We start from the raw sequence: 23,903 nt of genomic DNA, 5'->3' as shown, positions 1-23,903 counted from the left end.
AGGCAGGCTGATGCCTCTGGTGCCACACATGTCTTTGATAGCACCTGCCCTCACAGGCACAGACCACACACATAATGAAACTGTAGAGTCTTACTGCATGGCCCTGGCTGGCCTGGAATTGTGTGGAGACCAAGCTGCCTTTAGACTCAAAGAGATGTACCAGCCTTTGCATCCTGTGTTCTGGGATTAAAGGTGTATACATCATGCCCAGCTAAAATTAAATCATAAACAGAGGAGTAGGGGGTGAGGAAGAGCAGGGAGCAGAGAGAGAGGAAAGGAGGCAATAGATCAGCCAGACAGAATCCAACTGGGCGTGGTGGGATACACCTGGAATTCCAGCACGTGGGAGGCTATCCGGAGGATCGGGAGGTGAAGGCCAGCCTAGGCTAAATAGCAAGACTTATCTCAAAATGAAAACGAATTTTAAAGGGGAGGGGATACATCCAAAAATATAGGAACCCAGCTTATGAGTTTGTGATTGAAATGATAGGATCAAGTGTTCAGACAACCAAGCTGTCAGCCGTGAAGGTAGCCGCCTAACTCGACATAGCCCAAACTGCTCCAAGTCCTGTATTGGCATTTTAAATCATAAACCATGAGAGGAAAGCATGGGATTTTGGAAAATATATTGGAATGGGGGAAAATGATTTACAAGCATTAACACCAAGACAGATACCTTCCAATCATGAATTGCTTAAGTCTACAAATCCAAACCAGGCATAAAAAAGAGAAAACTGGTATAAACACAGTTCGAGAGGATTATAAGTCTTACATAGCCATCAGGAAAGCAATCATTCAACAGAAAATGGTACTGAGACACTCCACAGAAAATGTAATATTTGAAAATAGGAAAATATGGCATTAGATGCAAGTTACATACAGCAGGAAAAATGCAAATTAAACTGTCATAACACTTTTTACCTAACAGACTAGCGAAATCAAAGCTTTAACAAACAAAAAAGTGTCAGAAAAATGATTGGATAGGGGCACTATGTAACATTGGAGAAAGAACCAAAAGCTAGTAACATTGGCCTTTTGTAAATGTACATATACTAGAAAGTAGCAACTCCAACCCAGGGATGAACCTTTAATAGATATCTGCAGATAGAAGCTAATATGTACAAAGATCATCACCTCGTTCTCTATCGCAAGGGAGAAAAGGGTCTACATACCTCAGAAAGCGTTCGATTCAACTAACTGTGGTTAAGGCCAAAAACCCCACTAGACAGACAAGAACTATGAATGAGGGCATTAGTCTTTATTTTCTAACATGTTCCACTTCCTACACGTAGAAGTGCTAAAGGGCTCATTCTTCAATAATGTGTAGGATTCAGTTTCAGTGTTGAGAAGGAGTCTCATTATGTAGCCCAGGCTGCTCAGGGCCTACACTCCTGAGTGCTGGAATGCAGGCCTTAGGAACTATGCCTTGTGATCCCCACAGCCTCCACTTTTATTCCCCCCCCCCCCCCCAGACAGGGTCTCACTATGTAGACCAGACTGGCCTGGAACTCAGAAATCATCTAGCCTCTGCTAGGATTAAAGATGTGAGAGACATCACTACCCACGTCAGTAATTCCTTCTTAACAGCGAAAGATTATCCCAGAATATGTCAACTGTTTAAAAACTTGTATCAACTTTTGCTTCCCACTAAATTCCTAACGTGTTACATTTGCTTCCACCTTTTAAAATGCTCTATCATCTTGAGACAATGAATTCCTCACGGGACCTGTTTCCTGGAAACCCTGTCCGCTACACACGACTGCATACCACAAACTACCACTTCCTCCTCAGCTCCATTAAGTTTTCTTTAACTAATGGTTGTTTCAAGGATATTTAAGATATTTCAAAATATATGGAGCGACATCTCTAGGCCTAGGTAAGAATGCATTAGATAAATTAGAACTGACTGATACTGATTCAGACTTGAAGTTTAAGACACAGGAAATAAATTCTTATATAAAAGAGTATTCTGTAAGTTTGCGAGAGGCCATGTGTGTGTTAGACTTTTCAATGGTCTTTGTTCAAATGTGCTGTCCTGATTTTGCCTGACAGCCATGTTAAAGTCCAAGCTGGCTTTTTTCTTTGTAGTTCTGATTAACTTTTGCTTTTTCTTTATGGAGCCCATGCTGCTGGTTACATACAAATAAAAGCATCCTGACCCTTTTAACGAATCTTCACACATTATGTTCTTTTTTCCCTAATTTTTTGGTAAACCAGTTTTTTGTTGTTTCTTCTTGAACTCCTTTGGTTAGTATCTCAACAGCACGGGCTTCCCCCGTCCCTCAGTTTTGATCTTTCTGCAGCATTGTCTGTCTTCCCTTTCCCACTTTTAAGCTGGGGCTGTCCTATGGACCTCAGGCTAATCTGAAGCCACAGCAATATCGTTCCTTGCCAGGGATAATTTCAGATATGACCCACACCAACCTAGTATTCCATTTAAATGAGAAAAAAAGCTTCCTTTCGGGGGGGGGGGGGCTGGAGAGATGGTTCAGCGGTTAAGAGCACTGACTGCTCTTCAGGAGGTCCTGAGTTCACATCCCAGAAACCACATGGTGGCTCACAAACATCTGTAATGAAATCGGATGCCTTCTTCTGGTGTGTCTGAAGACAGCTACAGTGTGCTTACATATAATAAATAAACCTTTGAAGAAAAAAAATCTGTTTAAAAAATTAAAAAACACTTCCTTTCAACTACAGCAATCAGCCTATTCAAAAGGTTATTGGAGTTACTGATACAATTTATGTTGACCATTCTACCACACAATTTCCCACTGGCAAATTCCATGTTCACTGCCTTTGCTTGCTGCCTGATTTTGAAATCTGGAGAATACCTTATTTTATAGCAGTCAAACTTTCTGTCTGTACCTGGTAACAGAGGTCTATAGCCCCAGCTATTTGAGAGGCTTAATGTAAGGGCACCAAAGCCTGCCTAGGCCATTTAGCCAAGACCCTGCCTGCCTCAGAACAAAGAGAGCCGGGAATAAAAGGCTCTAGGGCAGAGCCAAGCTGAGCAGGCTCAAGGCTCCAAGTTCAAGCCAGTGTGGTAGCTCACACTTCTAATCCCAGCACTCAGTAGGTTCAAGCAGGAGGATTGCCACAAGTTTAAGAAAGACCATGTCTTAAAATAAAACCCACCAAAGCCAACCGAACAAACATACTTCTGCCTGGGAATGCTCTACTTCCCATTAGCTCTGACGGTTGTGCTTGTGTCTTTCAAATGTCCCTCTAGGCCCCCGAAAACCTAGTCTATGTATCAGATTTGGAAAAAGCTCCTAAAGTCCGGTTATCCATTTTATTGATGGTTTTTAGAAACTTCTTTAAATTCATTGATTATTGTATATAATGTGTAATTCTGCTGTCAACTCTAAGATTTATTGCTCTTTGGGGGGGGGGGGGAAGGTGTGTAATTTGACAACATCTATTCAAATGAACCACGCCAGGCTTTAGTGTGTAGAGCTGTTGTTCTTCCACACTGAAGCAAGCTGTATTTTCAGACTGCACTTTTCACATGACTGAGAGTCACCTGGTGACGGTGACAGATTATGAGTTTGTTCCAATTCTTGTCCTGCACAGATCCGACTGTCCTCTGCTGTGCCGGGCACCCTGAGCAGTGAGTCCATGTGGCCTTGCTAGGGTCGGCTTTCAGACTCAACTCAAGTCGAAGTGGAAATCTGCTCGTGTTCCGTTCCAATCACTGTCACGCCGGAACTCCTTTTGAAGGCTTTGGCATGGGACAAGCACTGACAGGCGATGTCATGAATAAAGTGGGTATGAATGTTCCAAAAATAGTAACAAAGAACATCATAAGAGGACGGTTCCGAATCCTTCCTGATCCTGTCTAGCAGCTATGCCAAAGACCCCATTTACTGATTCATCCCGTCCCCAAAATAACCATCCTCCCAGCTAAAAGGCAGCAATCTGAAGCAGGGCTGAAGTCAACTTAATAAAACACAGTCAGCAATCGATGCATGTGAAACCCCTACACTAACAGCATGCACACCATTGTTCTCTATGTGGTACTGTCTATAACTATACTTAAATAGAACCCTTCTACTGGTAATAGAATTAGTATTTCTATTCATAATTTAATTTTTATTTTTCCTATGTGAATTAATACTCAATAAACAGTAGGTTATAAAGCAAAAAAACAAAAAACAAAAAAGAAGAAAGCAAAAAAAAAAAATAGAATAGTCATCAGATGGTTCTCTCTGACAAACTCTATTCCATAACGAATAGCCGAAAATAAGGAGAGCTTCCTATTTTGAGCATAGTATAAATTGCACAACGTGAAGCACAGTCTGAGAGGTTGTTTCACACCCTTCCCTTCCAGAAGGCTTTTCCAGCAGTCTGCATAGCTGAGGGACACATAAAGGTGTTTCCCGCATTTCCGAGTCATTAATGTTTATCTTCTGTGTGGTTGTGAAGATGCTGAGTCAGGGATTTTCAGTAAATAGAGGGCAGTGTTCAGATACACAGGATTTCCCCCACCGTGTGGACTCTCTGGTGTTTCTTCACCTGTAAGAGCCGAGTGAAGGCCTGCCCGCACTCCTTACACTCGTAGGGCTTCTCGCCAGTGTGGATCCTCTGATGCTGCGTCAGGTGGGACCTCTGCCTGAAGGCCTTGCTACACTGCTGGCACTGGAAGGGCTTCTCGCCAGTGTGGATCCTCTGGTGCAGAATGAGAGTTTTACAATCAATGAAAGCCTTCCCACACTCTTTACACTCATAAGGCCTCTCTCCAGTGTGAATCCTCTGGTGTCTGTTAAAGTAGGAAGGACACGCGAAGGCCTTCCCACACTCCTTACATTCGTAAGGTTTTTCGCCAGTGTGGACTCGCTGATGCTGGATGAGATGGGCTTTCTGCCGGAAGGCCTTCATACACTCCTGGCACTCGTAGGGCTTCTCGTTTGTGTGAGTTCTATAGTGTTTCATGAAGGCCGAATGGCAGAGAAAGGCCTTTTCGCAGTAGTTACACTCGTAAGGTTTTTCGCCGGTGTGAATCTTTTGGTGATCATTCAGGTTGGAAGCCCAAGTGAAGGTCTTTCCGCATAAGTTACACTCGTAGGGTTTCTCGCCGCTGTGGATCCTTTGATGTCTAGTGAGGTTGGCACTCTTGTTAAAGGCCTTCTGACATTTGTGGCATTCGTATGGCTTCTCGTTGGTGTGGGTTCTCTGATGCTGAAAAAACGTGGAGAAGTAGAGGAAGGCCTTCCCACAGTGCTTGCACTCGTAGGGCTTCTCGTCCGTGTGGACCCTCTGGTGCTGGACGAGCAGCGAGCAGTTGGTGAAGGCTTTCCCGCACTCCTTACATTCGCAGGGTTTCTCCCCCGTGTGAAAGCGGTTATGCTGAACAAGGTAAGCGTGCTTCTCAAAGATCTTGCCACAGATCTCGCACTGGTAGGGCTTCTTGTTGATCTGATACGGGGCGAGCTGAAAGTCATAGGCGAATCCTCTGCTGCACGCCTTTAGCTCATCACATCTGTCCCCAGCAAAGTCCTGCTGACGCTTCATCTCACCTGTGTAATAGATAAAGGCATTCTCGTACATTTCATTAAGTTTGTCACTGGTAGGAATTCGCACCTGTTGAGTGATGGTTTCGCCTGCGTCCTGCTCAGAGAGTTTCGTTTCGGAATGCGTCACTTCACTCAGAGCAATGGGTGCAGGCTGAACGAATCTGGCTGACGTCTCTTCCAACGGGTCTGTCACTCCCTGTAAATATTCCTCTGTAGATTCCCGTTTTGTCTCAAGGAGTCCCTTGCATTTCCAATCATCTCCAAAACAAGATTCCTCAAGGCAAGAACTACCAACTCTTTCTATTATTTTCCATTTTAACGATTCCTTTCCAAAGATGCCATTCTTTAGAGACAAACTCTTAGCTTCATTTACAGACAGCAGATCTGAAAGAAAGTAAGTTCATCAGCGCGAGCAGACACGGGGCACCAGACAAACAGAACCATGTGCTTCCTCACTATTTAACACGCATCAGTGTTTCGCCTACGTATTTATCTGCGCACCATGTGCAGTCGTCTTTCCTCACCTGGGCACCATCCTGCTTGCTCCACTATCCAGGGCTCTTTGCCTTGCTCCAGCAGTGAAATTATTGATGGCTTAGAAATGGCAAGTCCTACTCAAAGAAAGAGAAAAAGAGAACGGTAAAGACAAATACAGAGACAAGCCTCAACAGCAAAAGGCATTCATCACAGAACTAACAACCTGAAACAAACTGCAGATCCTCAGAGTGACTGTGATGCAAACAAACAAACTAACTAACTAACTAACTAACTAACAAACAAACAAACAGCGAGCAAGCCACCACTTAGCAAGCACCTTAGGAAATAACTGTTGCTTGCAGGAATCACTGAAAATTAAAAGAAGCAGGAAAGTATCTTGAGAAAGTATGTGCCAGAGTGTAGCAAAGGATTCAATGGCAGCTGTTTACCAGCTGTGAAGCCATGACTGTGGGGATGGAAAAGGCTCAATAGTTTGAGGCTGCATGTGGTAGACTTATCTCCCTCCCACAGGCCTTCATCCCTAGCCCTTACAGAGAGGTACAGATGAACTTACCCAGCGACACAAAGTTGCTGTAGTTCTCCAGCATCACATCTCTGTATAGCGACCTCTGCTCAGGGCCCAGACACTCCCACTCCTCCTTACAGAACTCCACAGCCACGTCCCTGAACACCACCAACTCCTGAAATGAACGCATGAGGTAACACACACAGCAGGGAAGACTTCAGGGAAACATTAAAGCTCTTTCTTCAAGGGGTGCCAGGGCAAGGCATATCCCCTTTCCAGCACAGGGAAACTGAACATTTCAAGGAAGTGGCCTTTGGCCCCTGAGAAATCACTTCTGAGCCCTTGATTTCCAGCCTGATGAGGTGGGTTTATCTGGTTGTTTGTTTGTTTGTTTGTTTTTTAACTGTATGCCTGAGACCTTGACCTGTTCCAGCTTGACTTCTAGGAGGCCAAAGAGTCAGTAATGTAAATGAGATGTAGCCATAGCAGGTTCTCCCAACAAAAACTCCAGCAGAAAAGGCATTTGCCAATTGTCCCTTGTTGGCCACACTCCCAACATGCTGTCTCACATCAAGCCTGTGTCTAGGCTCCCACAAGGATGACACAAATGCTACTTTGTCCTTGGCAAATTTCTCTTTCCTAATTTGCCTTTTTTTGGGAGTAAATTCACAAGCTGGAGGATAACTGCTTCTCTCCATCCTGCAAATTCAACCACAGACTCGCTCCAGTCTAGCCAGCCAAGTGGCTCATTCTCGTGACTCTAGCTAGCACTGGGGGGCACAGCCAGAAATTCAGGGCTAGCCCGGGGTCTTAATTAGGGTTCATATTACTGTAGTGTAATTTATCTTGCGCACTTGGCCCTTTAAAGGATCTCCAGTTGCTAGTCAACTGGCCCTTTAAGAATTTTTTGTTGTTAAAACTGCTTGACTTCATGACCTTCAGGGTTGGTTGCCTCTCAGATTTCTGGGAACAGGATAGGTTATACAAAAAGCCAGCTGAGGCAGAGAAAAAAGGAATGGGGCTAGCAGAGTGAGGAGACAATTGGTGGAGAAGATGTTCAGAGACTGAGCTGAGCAGATAGGCTAGAACAGTTGTTATAGTTTGGAGATGCTTGTATTGAGAGAACAGGCAGAAGAGACTGTTGAAGCACACAGTTGGGGAACTGAGGGAGGAATGGCTGGGAGAAACATCTGAAGAGGCTGGGCTGGAAACTGGGAGGAGGGCTGACAGGGAGTTGAGAGATTTGGTTACTGTTCTAAATACCTAGCCATTTTACATATTACTGTGATGGAACATCAAAACCAAAGCCCCTTGGGAAAGAGGGTGTGTACTCCCGGTGCTTCCAGGTATCTGTGCATCACTGAGGGAAGCCGGGGCAGGAGCTGATACAGACGCCATGGAGGTGCGATGCTTAGTGGCTTGCTTCCCATGGCCTGCTCAGACTCCTTTCTTGTAGAACGCAGGACCACCAGCCCAGAGATGGCCTTGCCCACAGTGGGCTGGGCCTTCCCCCATTGATCACTAATTTAAAAAATGCCCTGCTGGCTTGTCTACATTCTAACCTTATGGAGGCATTTTCTCAACTGAGGCCCCCTTCTTACTGACGAGTCTACCTTGTGCCAGATTGGCATAAATACTAACCAGGACGCCTGGGCTACACAACGACACTCAGTCTCAAGTAAGAAAAACAAGAACAAACTCAAACCCACAGATGGGGCATTGCAGGCGAGGGTAGAAGGCATCCAGCACTGCACTGGGGCCCTTCGAGAGGCTCAGAGCTAGAGAATGTAATTGTCTTGGTGTAAATGCTGCAGCTGCCCGGAAGGATGAAGCCATTTGCTGCTGAGGCCACCTGTTTTCCGAACTTGACACGCTCAAGTGGAAGCACTTTGGTTATGATTAAAATAGTAATAGGGAGACATAAAATAGCAAGGGGCATACTCCTGGGGAGAAGGGACACAGAGGCATTTAGAAAATAAAAAAAGCACTGCCTGTAGGAGAACTAAAAGCAAGACGGACAGTTGACTCCCTGCTCCCTTTGGCATCTGTCCCCTCCTCCCTGTGGTACTAGCATACCTCTGCAAGTAGGTGTGAGGATTAGTCAAGGCAATACCAGCAATGCCAGCCGAGGCTACCTCCTTCCTTCCAAAGCCGGAGCCCAGAAGTCGGTGTAGGCATCACACCGGCACCGGCTTTTGTGCTCCAGCTTCGCAAGAAAGGTTAAGATGTTTGTGTTAGTTGCTTTGATGTAGAAAATTTTGGGCAAGAATTTAAAGTTCAGAAAGGTTCATTTTTGAAAGTTGAGTAAGCCTGGTTATTACTAGCTGAGGTGCCTTTCTTGATCAAGCTGGGTGGGTGATTAAGGGTAATGGTTAATTTCTTGTAGCCATTTATGCCCTCGGCTTTCTGATCCTATGATTTAGTAAAAAAATTTAATGTGTAGGGTGCACCCTGAGGGCTTAGAAAAAAGTTAAAGGAAAATGATTGTTTTTTTATATAAAAGTTTAGATTTATGATTAAGATTTTATATAAGATTACTTTTTGTGATAAACAATTAAATGATGGATCCAAAGATAAATGATAAAAATGATCGAGCCTTTCTTTGCAACCACAAAATGCAGCTTGCCGGTAAGAGAACTGGCTGAGAACACCTTGCTTACACGTTGTTAATCTATAACAAGTTACTTAGACATGAGTGTATGTGGGTCCTTGCAGATCAATTGGTTTTCACCTGTACTATGTAAAATGTTTATTCGTGTAAAAAGTGCTGAGAAACAGACTGGCTTTTTACTTGTACTCACTGTAATCATTCACTTGAAGAAAAATAGAATGTAGCCACATTGCAACTTATACATTGCCTGAAAGTCTTTGCTGGGGGATATAAGCTTAAAAGAAAAACTACTGAGGTCTACCCCGCCAGCAGAGCTGCAGCCATTTTGCTCCTGCCAGCTATTTCACATTGCTGCTGTAAAACATGCCTGCCTGTCACTGACACAGAAAAATAACTTGACTCAGAGCAGGGTCATGCTGACCATATACCCTGTTATGTTCTGTAGGTTATGAGGTTTGTTAATCTTAGGAAATTTCACAACTATAGGCTTCACTTGGGACCCATCAACTTAAAGGTCAATTTGAACTGCTATGCATAAACTGGCCTCAGTCAGGGCCGACCATCAGGTGGCACTTCCAGCACCTACTTATGAGCTCATTGTGGTTTTTGTGGCTTTAGCCTTTATAAGCTGATACAGAAGAATGTTTGGGGTCATAGCCTCAGCCCCCCGAATTCTGAGCAATGGCCTTGATTGGTCAGTCTTAGGGTGTGCGCTCAAAAAACTATCCCTGTCTGACTGAGATCAGTGTTTTTGCAGTTTGTGGGGTGACTCCTGGACCCCACTAAAAACAAAGAGAACCTGTCTGAATTATCAAAAGATTCCCATGTCCATGTGTCCTGTCACTTCACCCCTCCTCTTCAGCCCCTGCTGTGTTGAACGAAGCTGGCCCTCAACATGTTACACACATCAATTTAGTTAAAACTAATCTAAAGTAAATGCTATTACTTCTTCTACTTTCAGATCATGAAAGTAAGGAATAGGAAAATGAAGTAAACTCATGAACACTTAGGAACTGGGGTTCCTTACATGGCCTGGAAGATGCTTGAATTAAAAAAAAAAAAGAAAAACAGTGGCTGGAAAGAGATGGCTTAGTGGTTAAGAGCACTGGCTGTTCTTTCAAAGGACGGGGGTTCAATTCCCAGCACCAACATGGCAGCTTACAACTGTCTCTAACTCCAGATCTAGGGGATTTGACACCCTCATACCAATGCACATAAAGTAAGATTTAAAATTATTAAAAAGAAGAAGGAGAAGGAGAAAAAGAAGAAGAAGGAGGAGGAGGAGGAGGAAAGAGAGGAAGAGAGAAAGAAAAAAAAAAAGAAGAGAAGAGAAAAGAAGAGAAAAGAACAGAACAACCAGACAGTCCCTTATAGTTCACCGGAGAAAGAATTATGCTGGCAAAGCTCAGACCTTCCATGGTTACCATGACAATGGGGGTGCAAGTCCATTTCAGGAATTAGCAACCAGAAGAGAGCTGGCAGGAGAAATTCACCTCACCTTAAACACGGTGCTGACGTCCACAACGGCCATGCTTCTCAGCTCTTCCGGGCACTCTGGACAAACTGCAGAATGGAAGAAGGAAGGTGGAATTGGGAGAAACATCCCATGACCCATTTTCCCAGGCCCTCAGGCTGCATATACAGATGAGTGTGAGCTGCATTTCCTATTCATGTGGCAAGGAAGTCTGTAGGAGTTCAAGGCCAGCACGGTATCCACATAAAGAGTTCTGGGCTAGCCAGGGCTGCTACATAGACTAACACACACATACACACACACACACACACACACACACACACACCAATAATGACAACTGAAATGCTCCTGAGAGACACTCACAGGGATCATGGCAGACCCTCATTCCTTCAGTTTGTAAGGCCTGCGACCCACCCAGGAAGTTTCCTTCCTACCTTATTAAATAGGGTGAGGAATAAACCTTCCTCATATCCCCTTATCTCAAGGATAGAAGCCATTCATCTGTAAGCATACATGGCAAAACCTTCTTATAAACATAAAGAGATTTTTCTTTTTCAAAGATGGTGTTTTACTAAGTACACCAGGCTAGTCTCCAATGCAAAGGCCCACTTGCCTCTGCCTCCCAAGTCCTGGAATTTGAAATGTGTATTATACACCTGGCTACTTTCTTTTCTGTTTTCTTTTCTTTTCCTTTCTCCTTCCTTCCCTCCCTCCTTTCCTTCCTTCCTTCCTTCCTTCCTTCCTTCCTTCCTTCCTTTCTTCTTTTGGGATAGGGTCTCACCCTGTAGCTCTGGCTGTCCTGAAACTCGATATGTAGGCCAGGTTATCCTCAAACTCACAGAGATCTGCCTGCCTCTGTGTGCTGAGTGCTAGGATTAAAGGTGTGCGCCACCATGACCAGCCTTTAATTTTAAAAAACGCTATGTCCACAATTGATGGCCTAGGTCTCTTCGAGAACCCGGTAAAATGCCTGCTGTTTTTTCTTTTTTTCTGCAGGCAGCCTGAGCTTCTCCAAACTTTTGTCTGAGAGTTTATGCTCAGAATTGTTTTTGAAAAAGCTTTACTTATTTTATGCTTATGGGTGTTTCACCTGCACGTGTGTCTGTGTACCACGTGCATGCCTGGTGCCCTGAGGGGTCACAAAGAGGGGACTGTATCTGCTGGAACTGGAGCTATGGACAGCTATGAGTGTGGGTACTAGGGACTGAACCCAGACTCTCTGAAGAGTAGCCACGGCTCTTAACCACCGAGCCATCTATCTAGACACTAGACAGATGAATAAAATGAAATTCTGTCCAAAGTTCAAAGCCGTGCCTCTAGGCTACTCACTCTTCGGTGTTACCATGAACAGGTTCAATCATCTTCAAAACCTCCACATGCACCTCACCCCAGGACTAACCAATTCTATCTCACCCCACACTCCCTTTTACTAGGACAGTAGGAAGAGTTCCTCATGTCATGAAGAAAGGCGTTTCTGTGGATTCCTCCATACCAAGCCAAAAAAAAAAAAAGGAACTTGATCTCTCTGGAAACCGTAAACAAAAAAACAAAGTACATTTCAGGAACTTCAAATAATTTCTGCAGGAACTGGCCAGGTGCAGTATTAAAGTCCATTAGCCCACTTAAGCTGCTATAACAAAATACCAGAGACTAGCTTATAAATAACAAACTTATTTCTCTGTTGTGGTGGCACTGACAAATTAGGTGTCTAGTGAAAACCGATTTCCCCGGTCCCCAGATGGAGTCTCTGGACTGCACTCTCACCTAGAGAAGGCAGGTAGCTCCAGGGAGCCAGGGCACTACTCCCATTTAATTACCTTCAAAAAGCCCCCACCTTCTAAACCCACCACACCGAGGACTAGTTTTGTAACTATAAACTGGACAGGGTGAAGATGGGGTACAACGGAGACTCCGTGTGCTCACTATGTCTGCTTCTTGACAGAAAAGCCTAGAGCTGAGGAAGTTGTCTTTTTAGAACCTGAAGTGGATCACCCAGAATCATGAACTTCAAATTCTGACTTCTCTAGTGGTAGTCAACAGAGGCTAAGATTTTCTAAGAGTTCCCTAAACAAGGCTAAATGGCTACTCGGAGGGTGTGACACAAAAGTAGGAACCCACAGTAATTACGTTTTTTCAAATACAATTTCTATACACTCATCCGTTTCTGAGACAGGATTTCACTATGTGGGTCCCGGTAGCCTGGAACTCACTATGTTCCCACGGCTGTCCTCAAAGTCACTGACTTCCAGCTTCCGCAGCTCGAGTGCTGAAATTATAGATGTGGGTCACCATATCTAACTCCTAACTACAGTTAAAAGTCATGCTGATTGGTAAACTGATCTATCTTGAACACAGAAATCCTTACCGTCTCTACTATTTAGCTTTCTCCCCCCTCCCCCCAAATTTTCAAATAAACTTGACATAAATGGTGTCCCGCACCTCCCGCCCCCGACTTTGCGTTGCAAGACTAGAGGATCTGGTAACCACCTACTACCCACGTTCTGCTGACTTCGCGCACTCTCTCTCTCTCACCCTCCTGTACAATCCACATCCTCCAAAAACCTTTTCGCCCATGCAGTCACACTCCCGCCGCCTTAGTCCCTCTTTAAGCCTCTAGCGCCATCCCGGAAACCGGGTGGGTCCCCTAGAGCCGGCCTGCAGCCAGCGACCAACAAATACAGGCCTTAAGGACTGTATTTACACAAAGCACTTAAAACCAAGGGCAGACTCACTTCAAAAGTATAAACTGCGATCTCACGGCTTCGAACTCGGACGACCAGCGAATACCGACCAGGACAGTACCGGGTTAGGTCGGGTAGGGCACTGAGATGATCCGGAACAACCTCTTTCCAGCCACTTCCGCCATGTGGCTGAGCATTTATAGTGGACTACATTTCCCAGAAGGCGGTGCTACTTCTAGAGTCTGCAGGAGAGTTTCAGTGTGCGAGAGAGGAAGTAGAGATCTGTTGAAACTAGAGAACGGACGATTAGTTTTCTAAAGGGGGAATTTCCCAAGGATCCAAGGCTTGAAGTCTCTGAAACTTAAGCAGTTTCGGCTCTGTGGTGGGGGTGGATCTTTACTCCAGCTACAGAAGCGAGGCAAGAACCCGAGCAAGTGATCCAGCTCAGGACTACATTTCCCAGAAGACATCACAGACCGCGTTCTCGGTAAAGAACTCATCCTGCTATTGACAGTCGGATATATGAGGGCTCTTAAGAGCTTCTCCAGTGTGGTGTTCCAAGCTCCCTGAAGGAATGAGACAAGGCTGTTAGGACTGGGAACGACTGGATAGGGCAAAGATCGCCCTATCTTTACTGGAATATTTAGTCTACTTACCACTCGATAGCCACAAATTTAAATGTGCTGCATTAGCCTGGGTTGAGCATTGCATGTTTGTAATCCCAGCACTCAGGAGGCAGAAGCAGGAGAATCAAGAGTTTTAATGCCCGCCTCGGTTACATAACAAGTTTGAAGCCATGGTTACCTAACGACCTGTGTCCATAAAGGAAAATAAACAGAGAGATGGTTCAGTTCTTAAGAGCATCGTCTGTTCTGTTCCAAGCACTTATGTTGGGCCAATCATGAACATTTATGTTGGATCAAATTTTATGGAATTCCATATGTATGTATGTATATGTATATATATATATATATATATATATATTCTCACTCATATAATGAGAATTCAATGTCGATCATACTGGCTTCAAACTCTGGCCCATGTCTCTGCCTTCTGTTTGCTATGATTAAAAGTATGCATCACTGTGCCTCAAGTCTTGGTGGATTTTGTTATTGTTGGTTGATTTTGTTGTTGTGGAAGCAGAGTTTTATTAGGAAGACTGTCTCCGGGGGGAAGAGAGAGAGAGAGAGAGAGAGAGAGAGAGAGAGAGAGAGAGAGAGAGAGAGAGAGAGAGAGAGAGAGAGAGAGAAGAGAATATCTCGCTCACAAGATCTAGGTTTACCGGCAGCCTGAAACCCAGATTCCGCTTTTTGGATTTCTAGGTTCCTGGTCTTTCCGGGACCTCCTGGGACCCTTTCTAGACAGAATTCCCAGAGGAATTCTCCGTGAATCGGCTTAGAGCAGATGTTGTGGCAGGGGTTACACGAAGGAGGATTTGGTGCCCTGGCTTGTTTTTCCCACAAGGCACTGCGGCTTGGACTCCTCGGTTTGAACTACATTTCCCAGAAAACAACGGGTGCAAGCAATTTACAGTTCAGCCCCAGTCCCCAAACACCCCGCAGGGTTCTCAGTGCTCGGCAAAATGAATTCAACCTAAATCCAAGGGCGGTGACAGGAGGAGGGCTCTAAACAAATGTTTCAAATTTGGAGTTCCTGATTTGGACATGGAGAAGCCGCCAGTTGTTACTGGAATGTAGGCCTGTGGGTTAGTGAAGAGCACAGGAGCACTTTGTGTGTCTGTGTGAAGGAATGTGCGGGAGCGCGTGCATGTGTGAAAGGAGGAGAAGGGGTTGGAAGAGAAAGACAGAGGAAAGAGGCAGAGACAACGGGTGGTGGGTAAGATGGGAAGGGCTGGGATGTTTCTTCTGAATTGGAAGCACAGTGAGAAGCTGTGACCAGTGGGTGACATTACAGGCCGTGAGGGACAAGTCTTTGCTTGGGCTGCTGTAGTTCTATGTGTCAGTGACCCACCTAAGTTCCTTACTGTTTTCACCACTCGTTCTCCTCACGTTGACTTCTTGGGGCTGACACTGAAAGGTCTGTGAGAGGGAAGACATAAGCTAATCCCTAGATTAAGTTTTTCAGCAAGAAGACACAGCATTGTTAACAGTGGGAGGCATGGGATGCTGGTGGACCAGTCTCGTTCGTACAAGTCTCAGAGTCCCTGCTCTGTAAACCTGAACAGACAGCATCCAGTTGTTATGACTAAAGAAGCTCGTTTATACTGTGCAACCATCTTGGTACCCACCAACCAATTGTCTCTGACTCCAGTCCCTGGAAGATAAGTTCTGATTAACCCCGACTCAGTGACACCCACCCCAAAATGTAACTGCTTTATTATTTTTATTTCTTTTTCAGCTCCTGTAAAAGGAAGGGCAGTGGAAGGGCATCCTGAGACATGGGAGCTGAGGAACCTCATAGCTCTGAGAGGAAGCCTCCTCAGCAGAAGAGTTGCAGCTCCCAGGGGAGGGTGTCCCCACCTGAGCTGAGGACCAGGAGCCTCAGCCCTGTAGGGATATTGGGGCCCCGCATCTGCTCCACCACAGGGCTCAGCCACTCAGGGAGGCAGGACGCAGGAAGTTGACCATGTTTATTTACCGTGTTTATTTATACCATCACCAGACAGGCCCGGGACATGGCTCCAGGGGTGGGGAAGTGCAGTCTGAGGCACCGATGGTTCTCAGGTTCTCGGACATCCAGGTGCTGCTGGGAGACGCAGAAGACCTGAGAATGGAGCGAGGCCCTGCAGGCTAGACCTAGCCTGGGACAGGTGTGTGTGTGTGTGTGTAGCTCCAGCTGGTCCCACAGGGAGAGAGTCCTTGACTTAGCAGCAGCAGTGGGGCTCGAGCTTGGCTTGGTGGCAACTGTGACTGGGAGTGCAGAGAGGCCTTCTATGGGAGACTAGACTGTGGCTCCATAGGTGAAAGCCCTCTCCAAGGCTTCCCACGGTGGATCCCGATGAAAAGAGGCAGTCCATGGTTTTAAGGCATTTATTGTCATGGTGAAAGTAGATGAGTAAAACTGAAGTTAAATACCATTTGCAGGGAGGAGTGTCTGGGAAGGAAAGCTTATTGGCTAAAGCCCTCCAGGCCTTTAAGTAACTCATTAAAATGGAGATCTGTCTTGAGCCTACATGACCACAGGTCATGTCTTCTCCCTGTGGAGGGGCTTAGGGCATTGCCTTTACATGACTGGTGGACACAAATCTATGGGGAGCTTTGGCTAGTGACAGGGACCTGGTGCCGGGAGCAGGCGAAATGCCTACCATCCCTTCAAGGTCTCTGGATTTTAAACCTTAGCTCAACTAGGGACCAAGCTGCCATTCACGGTCCCACATAGCCCCACTCCTTCCCTTTGCTTCTTTTGTTCTTTTTGTTGCTTCTTTTCTTCTTGCCTTCTTCCAATGAAAGAGTCAAAACAGGCAGCAAATCTCATGAAAGAGAATTTTTGGAGGGCCCATGATGCAGAGGAAGGAATCTAGGAGTGGCTGCCTCTGCTTCCAGGAGTGAGCAACAGAGAATTAAAGAGCGGGTCTTACTGAGGATATCTGAGGAGGCTTTTCAGGGCGGGGATTTCCAGATTGAGGATTGGTGAAATTTCAAGTCCTGAGCTTGAGGAAGTCAGAGATTGGTGGGGTTTCCTGTTCAGGGATTAGGGGCTCCCCCCCCAATCCCCTTTCCCTGCAGGGCCCCATGGGTTAGGGTGGAAAGTCTCACCTGGCTTTGGCTTTGGCTGAGGTGCCATATCTATGGATCTGCTCTGGGAGGCCGGAGAGGAGAGCCTGACTTTGTGGACAGCTCCTGCAGCGGTATTTCATCAGGGTTGTAGGCTGAGGCAGGAAAGACGGTATCATCACCACGGACAGCTCCTGGTGGGCGGGCAGCTCCTGTTGAGGTGGAAAGGAGATGTGCCACTGCAGACAACTCCTGTGAAGGCTGCCATTTTGACAGGAGCCACCATTTTTGACAGCTCCGAGGTTGGGGTTGGGGTGGGGCATCTCATCTTGACCTTAGGATAGAATGGAAAGGAGGAGCCTTCCGCAGCTTTGATAGCTTTTGAGGTGTGATGCTTAGGGGCTACAGAAAGGCCTTTAAAATGTGTGGATACTTTACACAACACCAGAAAATTCATACTAGTAAAAAACGTTTCAATTGTAAAGGATTTGGGAAGGCTTTTATTCCGCTTCCATCTTTGCTCAACACCAGAGAATCCACACTGATAAGAAACCTCATATAAGTCATTAGCATGGGAGGTCCTACAGATATGGCTCACCCCTTAATGTACATCAAAGAATTGGTGCGTCTGTGAAAATCTAAGCATAGAGGGAACACGAGGAAGCTTTGAATGTGGCCCAATTTTTTTCTTTCATTTCATGACTTCATAGAAATGCAACAAAAACTTCTGGTGATGTTATGGCGGCTTCTTGTTACTTCCTCAGACTCGGGCCGATCGGCAGAGTGATGTCAGACGATACAGTGGAGTTTTGCTAAGACAGACTCATGTGTTGTTTTGCTGAGGCAAGACACATGGGTGGACATGTGGTGTTTGGAGGTAGTATAAATAGGACTAGACAGACTGTGTGGAGCTTGCATAGCTAGCTTGGCAACACTTTATTGGTCTTGAGATTTTGCTGATCTTCACTTTGTTGAGAGCAGCATGGCAGAGAACTTCTAGTGTCCCTGCTGGTCCTGGTGCAGATTCAGCAGAGACCTGGCTGTCTCTGCTGTGTTGTGCCACCGCTGCTGATTAGTGTTTGCTATCCTGATGCAACTGAACTGGACTGTTGGTATATATCCTGTCAATGCAGATTGGAGTTGCTCCAAAGAACTATTTATAAACAGGTCCATTTCCCCTGAATCCAAATAACTTTCCTTTTCTACTACCTATGGTGGGTGGTGGGTTTTAAGACAGGTTAAAGAATTTAAGAAACCTTATTAAAAGTAGGCTTTTTTTTTTTTTTTTGAAAAATGGAATCCAGCAGGTGATGCCCAACGTGACTTAGGCATAATGGGTAACTCTGCTTCTAATGTAGAGGAAATGGCAGGTTATGAGGGGTTAGCAATGTTGCTTAAGGATATTGGTGAAATGGCAACTAGGTGGTCGCCTGCCTTGCTCCCAGAAGAGGATTGTTTTTATTTTGCTTCATATTTTTCATGTATACTATTTTGAAAAACTTTAAGGAGAAACCTAACAATTCTCTCCTGTTAGAGAAGATTGCAGAGTTGACTATGCACTTAGAGAGTTTGCTGACAGAGGTTGAAGTATTTGGAAAACAAAGAGGACCCCTCCAAAAAAAAAATGGAAGGAGAAAAACGTCAAGGCTTGGTGAACGAGAACAGGGATTTACTGCATGATGAAAGCTGGAAGCAAACTAGGCTGGACGGTAAATGGCTGCTGGGCCCTACTCCACGCACTCTTCCTGCCAAGCACCCAGAGCACCTCTGTGAAACTAGGGGCCAGGCAGAGTAGGGGATTGGGAAAATACAACTGGATGGTGTTCAGCCAAGTGCATCACCAGAGGATTTGCTTGGACCTACACAGCTTCCTCAGCCTTCCCAGTCTTTGTACAACATATGTGTGCTAATGATGGTGGTTCTGCCTATAATGAATTGACCTGGTATCCGATAGAAATGCTAGATCTCAATTATTTTAAAGAGGTTGTTATATGATATAGCTTACATTCTCCTTTTGTTAAATAACTGCTAAATGCTAAGCACACAGCATAGGGTTATCCCACAAGATTGGAAGCGATTGGCGTCAGCTTTTCTAGAAGCTGGACATCAATTACAATCGTTGTCATGGTAGAGGCAATGAAGCCACCACGAAAACAGAACAACAAATAAATGGGATAAATGTTACTAAAGAGCAGCTACTTGGTGAAGGGAGTTGTGCTGACCTACAACAAGAACAAATCCAATCTAATGATGGTTCAACTGAACAATATCATGCTGCAGCTTTAAGAGCTTGGGATATAATTGAGGATCCTGGGGCCAGAGGGTAAGGAATCTACTACATTTACTAAAATAATACAGGGGTCTGGTGAAGCCTTTACAGAATTCTTACAGAGGTTGGGTTCAGCTGTGAAGAGAGACATATTAGACCCTGAAACCAGACAGTCATTGATAGAAATATTGGCATTTAAAAATGCAAATACCAAATGCATGAGGGCAATCAGACTATTGAAAGCTTGAAGAGCCCCAATTGAAGTGGAAACTTAAGGGACCTTTGGAAAGTCAGTTGCATCAGATGGTGTTTTGGTAGGGTAAACACTTGAAGGAGTGTTTTCCTGAAGTGGACACAGGTGAAAGGATGTTTTGCTAAAGCGAACACATGAAAGGACATGTAAAGATTCTTTGCTAAGGACACACATGTATTGGTCCACCTTACATTGTGTAGTTGAGCTGCATCTGTTGGGACTCCATAGAGAGAAACTCATCAAACAAACAGACAAAAAACTTTTTGTGTTATACTGCAGCTTCTTGCTACTTCTGCAGAATGGGGCCCGGATTGACAAAGTGATATCAGCTGAGACAGACTCACTTGGAGTTTTACTAAAAGACTTACATGCTGAGTCAAGACTTGTGGTGAGGCAAGACCCATGAAGGACACATGATGTTTGGAGGGAGTATAAATAGGACTCAACAGACTGTGAGAATGGCTTATTTATAGAGCTAGCTGTGCGATGCTTCTTGGTCTTACATCTTTGCTGATCTTTGCCTTATTGATCACAGACCCTGGAAAGTCCAGAGACTGGACAGACAACACACAACCGGATAAACACAGACTGGGCAAGCTTTTTTCAAACTAACCATTTTTTTCCTTGGAGTTCCAAAACAGGAATTCTTTATCCCAATTCAACAGGAAGCAAATATATATAAGACCATTGTCCCAATCCCTTAAGTTGGGTTAGGTAGTTTTGGTTGCTTGATGTGTTATAATTGTTATTATCTAAGGTGGAAGGTTGCTATTGGTTATGATCAGGGATTGATAAAAATTTAAAGCCATTTTGTTTAACTACTGTATATTAATAGAAATTTAAGGTTTTTGTTTAGTTATTGTATATTTATAGAAAAATAAAGTTGTTTTGTTTGAATTATTGTATATTAATATAAATTTAAAGTTTTGTGTAATTATTGTATATTGATAGGAATCTAAGGTTATTTTGTTGGACTACTGTTGACTATGTTGTACATAAGCCATCTTAAAAAATGTGATGGTTCTTATAATTATTTCTATTGTATATAGATTGTTATTGTTAGAGAAAATAAAAAAATCTTTTTTTTTTTTTTTTTTTTTTTTTTTTGGAGACAGGGTTTCTTTGTGTAGCCCTGGCTGTCCTGGAACTCACTCTGTAGACCAGGCTGGCCTCAAACTCAGAAATCCACCTGCCTCTGCCTCCCAAGTGCTGGGATTAAAGGTGTGCAACACCACTGCGTGGCATGAAAATTCTTAAATAGAAAGGGGAATATGAAGTGGAAACTTCTGGAGTTTTTTGAAAGTCAGTTGTGTCAAATGATATTTTGCTGGGGCACACAGGCAAAAGGATGCTTTGCTAAAGCAGACATATGAAAGAACATTTTCGTGAAGCAGACACAGGTGAAAGCATGTTTTGCTAAAGCAGACAACACGTGCAAGAATGTCTGATGTTAAGAAAGACCCAACACGGTGGATGACCCTGGATGGTATTAGTATGCCTGGCCATTCCTTAATGGTCATCGTTTGTCATGACTTCATAGAAAGAAATGCACCAAAAAAAAAAAAAAAACCTTCTGGTGGTGTTCTGGCAACTTCTTTCCACATTCGTGGACTCCGGCCAATTGGTAGAGTGGAGTAAAAGTTTCTGGATATGTCAGCTGATACAGAATCATGTGGGATTTTACTAAGGTAAGACCCATGAGAGGACCCATGTGAGGTTTGAGGGTGGCAGGGGGTTGCACAGCTAGTTTTATGATGCTTCGTTGGTCTCTCATCTTCACTGATCTTCACGTCATTGAGAGAGGCATGGCAGAGAACTTCTCCTGGCATCCCTGCTGATCCTGGTCACCCCTGCTGACTCATGCAGATTTGGCGGAGGCCTGGCTGTTTCTGCTTGGCCGTGCCACTACTGCTGATTCATGTTTGCTATCCTAACACTACTGAACTTGATAGACTGCTGGTATCCTGACAATTAGAGATTAAAATCACCCCAAAGAACTACTCCTAAACAGCATAGAACAAAGCCTCAAGACTTCTAGACTGAGCTGCTTCTGTTGATTCATGCGAACTACACTTCTGATATCCCGACAACACAGATTAGACTTGCTCCAAAGAACGATTTCTAAATAGTTTCACTTTCCCTGTGTACTGGCTAGTTTTGTGTCAACTTATCACAGAGAAAGGAGCTTCAGTTGAGGAAATGCCTCCATGAGATCCAACTCTAAGGCATTTCCTCAATTAGTGATCAAGGGGGAAAGGCCCCTTGTGGGTAGGACCATCTCTGGGCTGGTAGTCTTGGGTTCTATAAGAAAGCAGGCTGAGCAAGCCAGGTGAAGCAAGCCAGTAATGAACATCCCTCCGTGGCCTCTGCATCAGCTCCTGCTCCCTGACCTGCTTGAGTTCCAGTCCTGACTTCCTTTGGTGATGAACAGCAGCATGGAAGTATAAGCCGAATAAACCCTTTCCTCCCCAACTTGCTTCTTGGTCATGATGTTTGTGCAGGAATAGAAACCCTGACTAAGACACCCTGTATCCTAATAACATCCCCCTCCACTATCTCTGGTGGGTGGTAGGTTAAAAGGGAGGTTAAAACATTTATGCAAAATAAATTTATAAAAGAGGAGTATGGACTGGTGCTATATTATCATATATCGGCTTTTGATGTGAATGAGGTGCAGTTTCCTTTAGAGAATAAGGGCTGGTACCTTTCACACATTATGTCCACAGTGCATCTATTTAGAATGAATGGAAGCTGCTGTTCTATTCAAGATGAATGGAAATAGTTTTAATGATCCACATGTACTTTGAAGTTCAGTAGAAATATTCGGCAGAAACAATTAAGAGTATATCGAAACACCATTTGTAATAAAGAGTAAACTGAAATCTCAATGGAAAAGGTTTAGGTTTTGTTGTGTTAAAATTGTTTTGGGGTTTCTACCCCACCTTTGATCATTTAGTTCCCAAATAAAAGACACAAAACCTTTATATTTGTTGTAAGCCTTAAAGCACCAGAGCTGGGCAGATACCAACCCTCTCTATGCTACTTTGTCTACTTCCTTGTCAATAAATGTGAGATATCACTTGGCCTGTTCTTCCTGGGCCACATCTACTACAACTGACTGGCCCTCATGGCATACTCTCCTTGTGACATCTTCTTTCTTCTTCTCTCCTCCACTTCTCATGATCTCTGCCTCAGACTTCAAGCCCAGGAGGATCTTCTTGTCAGGGGGCAACCAATTCTCAGGGCCAGTATTTAGCATTACAGTACATAGCAACAGACCAAACCTCAGCAAGCTTTACTATATACATAAAACAATACTGACAACGGAACATACTATGATACATCTGTAATCACAGTACTTGTCAGGACAAGGCAGGAAGATTGCTGCAAGTCTGGTCAGCCTAGGGTTTGTAGCTGCCTTTTAGCTAGTTTGTGGATTCTTCTTTCTTCCACCCTTTCAACCCCTAACACTAGAAAAGAAAGAAAAAACGGATATAGAGAAGGGAAAGAGATCCCTGGATAAAGTCAAAGGTCATAAAGGGTGAGGTGCTGTGATTAGAATATTTCCTGCTGATGAGGGAGCATCAAGTTCCTTAGGGGCAGGAATGATCTTCACTGTCAGGATATCTGTACGTGTTCCTGCTCAGATGGAAAGCTTTCCCAGGGCTCTGGAGTCCAGGAACCACACAGTTTGAGATGGGAAGGGTATCCCAGAAGAAGGGGCCCAGGAACTATACATCTCTTAGGTGGGATAGTGTCCCAAGGGAAGGGTATCTTGAGTCTGGGGATCCCAGGTACCACACATCTCTGAGAGGAAGCCTCCTCAACAGAGGCATTGCAGCTTCCAGGGAAGGGGATCCCCAGCTGCGCTGGGGGGCTCAGAAGTCTCAACCCTGCTCCTTCTTTGAGTCTTCTTTGCTTCTTTTGTACTTGGCTTCTTCTGATGAGTCCCTTCATGGAATAAATCTCATGAAGGAAATTTAGTGGAAGGAAGAACCCAGCAGGAGGAGGGACACATCCAGGGATGGCCGCCCTTCTGTCCTAGGAGTGGACAAAGGAACTGGGCAAAGGGCAGGGCTTATATTGGATTTCTTCCTGAGAAGGGTATGTAATTCCTGGTTTATCCCTTGTAAAATGTATGCATTCACATCTGCCATCAAGTAAAGCAGTTTGGACAGGCAAGGACTATCTCCTTCATCAAGGATCTCTACTCAGGGGAGGCCTTCATCATAAAGAGTCTACCTAAATTTCCCAGAAAGGGCCTTCTCTCATCCAAGCCCTCTGTGCTCTTGGCACTCACTTGAAACCAAACCAGATTCTGCTCCCTCCCCAGGCTCAACTATCCCCTTCCTGCCTGATGCTCAGGGAAGCACAGACCTGCAACAATGCCCCCTCCCCCTCCACACCCGTTCTCAACCCGGAAAG

At 44.7% G+C, this 23,903-nt stretch overlaps 1 protein-coding gene, 1 long non-coding RNA gene and 1 other non-coding gene across 4 annotated transcripts; 1 reads left to right on the top strand and 2 right to left on the bottom strand.

The window, feature by feature from the left end:
* Positions 1-609: 609 nt before the first annotated feature.
* Positions 610-13,477, bottom strand: Zfp84 (zinc finger protein 84). Its single transcript, NM_023750.2, has 5 exons — positions 13,334-13,477; positions 10,626-10,690; positions 6,565-6,691; positions 6,038-6,124; positions 610-5,897 (listed from the first exon to the last, which is right to left on the bottom strand). The coding sequence occupies exons 2-5, from the start codon at positions 10,656-10,658 to the stop codon at positions 4,465-4,467; spliced, it is 1,680 nt and encodes a 559-aa protein (NP_076239.1). The 5' UTR covers positions 10,659-10,690; positions 13,334-13,477; the 3' UTR covers positions 610-4,464.
* Positions 8,653-8,735, bottom strand: Mir1964 (microRNA 1964). Its single transcript, NR_035490.1, has one exon. It is a non-coding gene; the product is annotated as a microRNA 1964 (primary transcript).
* A 298-nt stretch (positions 13,478-13,775) lies between the features above and the next one.
* Positions 13,776-22,462, top strand: Gm38983. Of its 2 annotated transcripts, none has more exons than XR_881933.3 (2): positions 13,776-14,975; positions 15,641-22,462. It is a non-coding gene; the product is annotated as a predicted gene, 38983 (long non-coding RNA). The 2 variants fall into 2 exon arrangements; XR_881932.3 differs by having other exon boundaries at positions 13,776-14,987.
* The last annotated feature ends 1,441 nt before the right edge of the window (positions 22,463-23,903 follow it).

Source organism: Mus musculus, chromosome 7 (assembly GCF_000001635.26).
Source record: "Mus musculus strain C57BL/6J chromosome 7, GRCm38.p6 C57BL/6J".
NCBI classification, from domain to species: Eukaryota; Metazoa; Chordata; class Mammalia; order Rodentia; family Muridae; genus Mus; species Mus musculus.
Note: the sequence above shows the minus strand (reverse complement) of the source record. Positions and strands in the feature narration are given on the sequence as shown.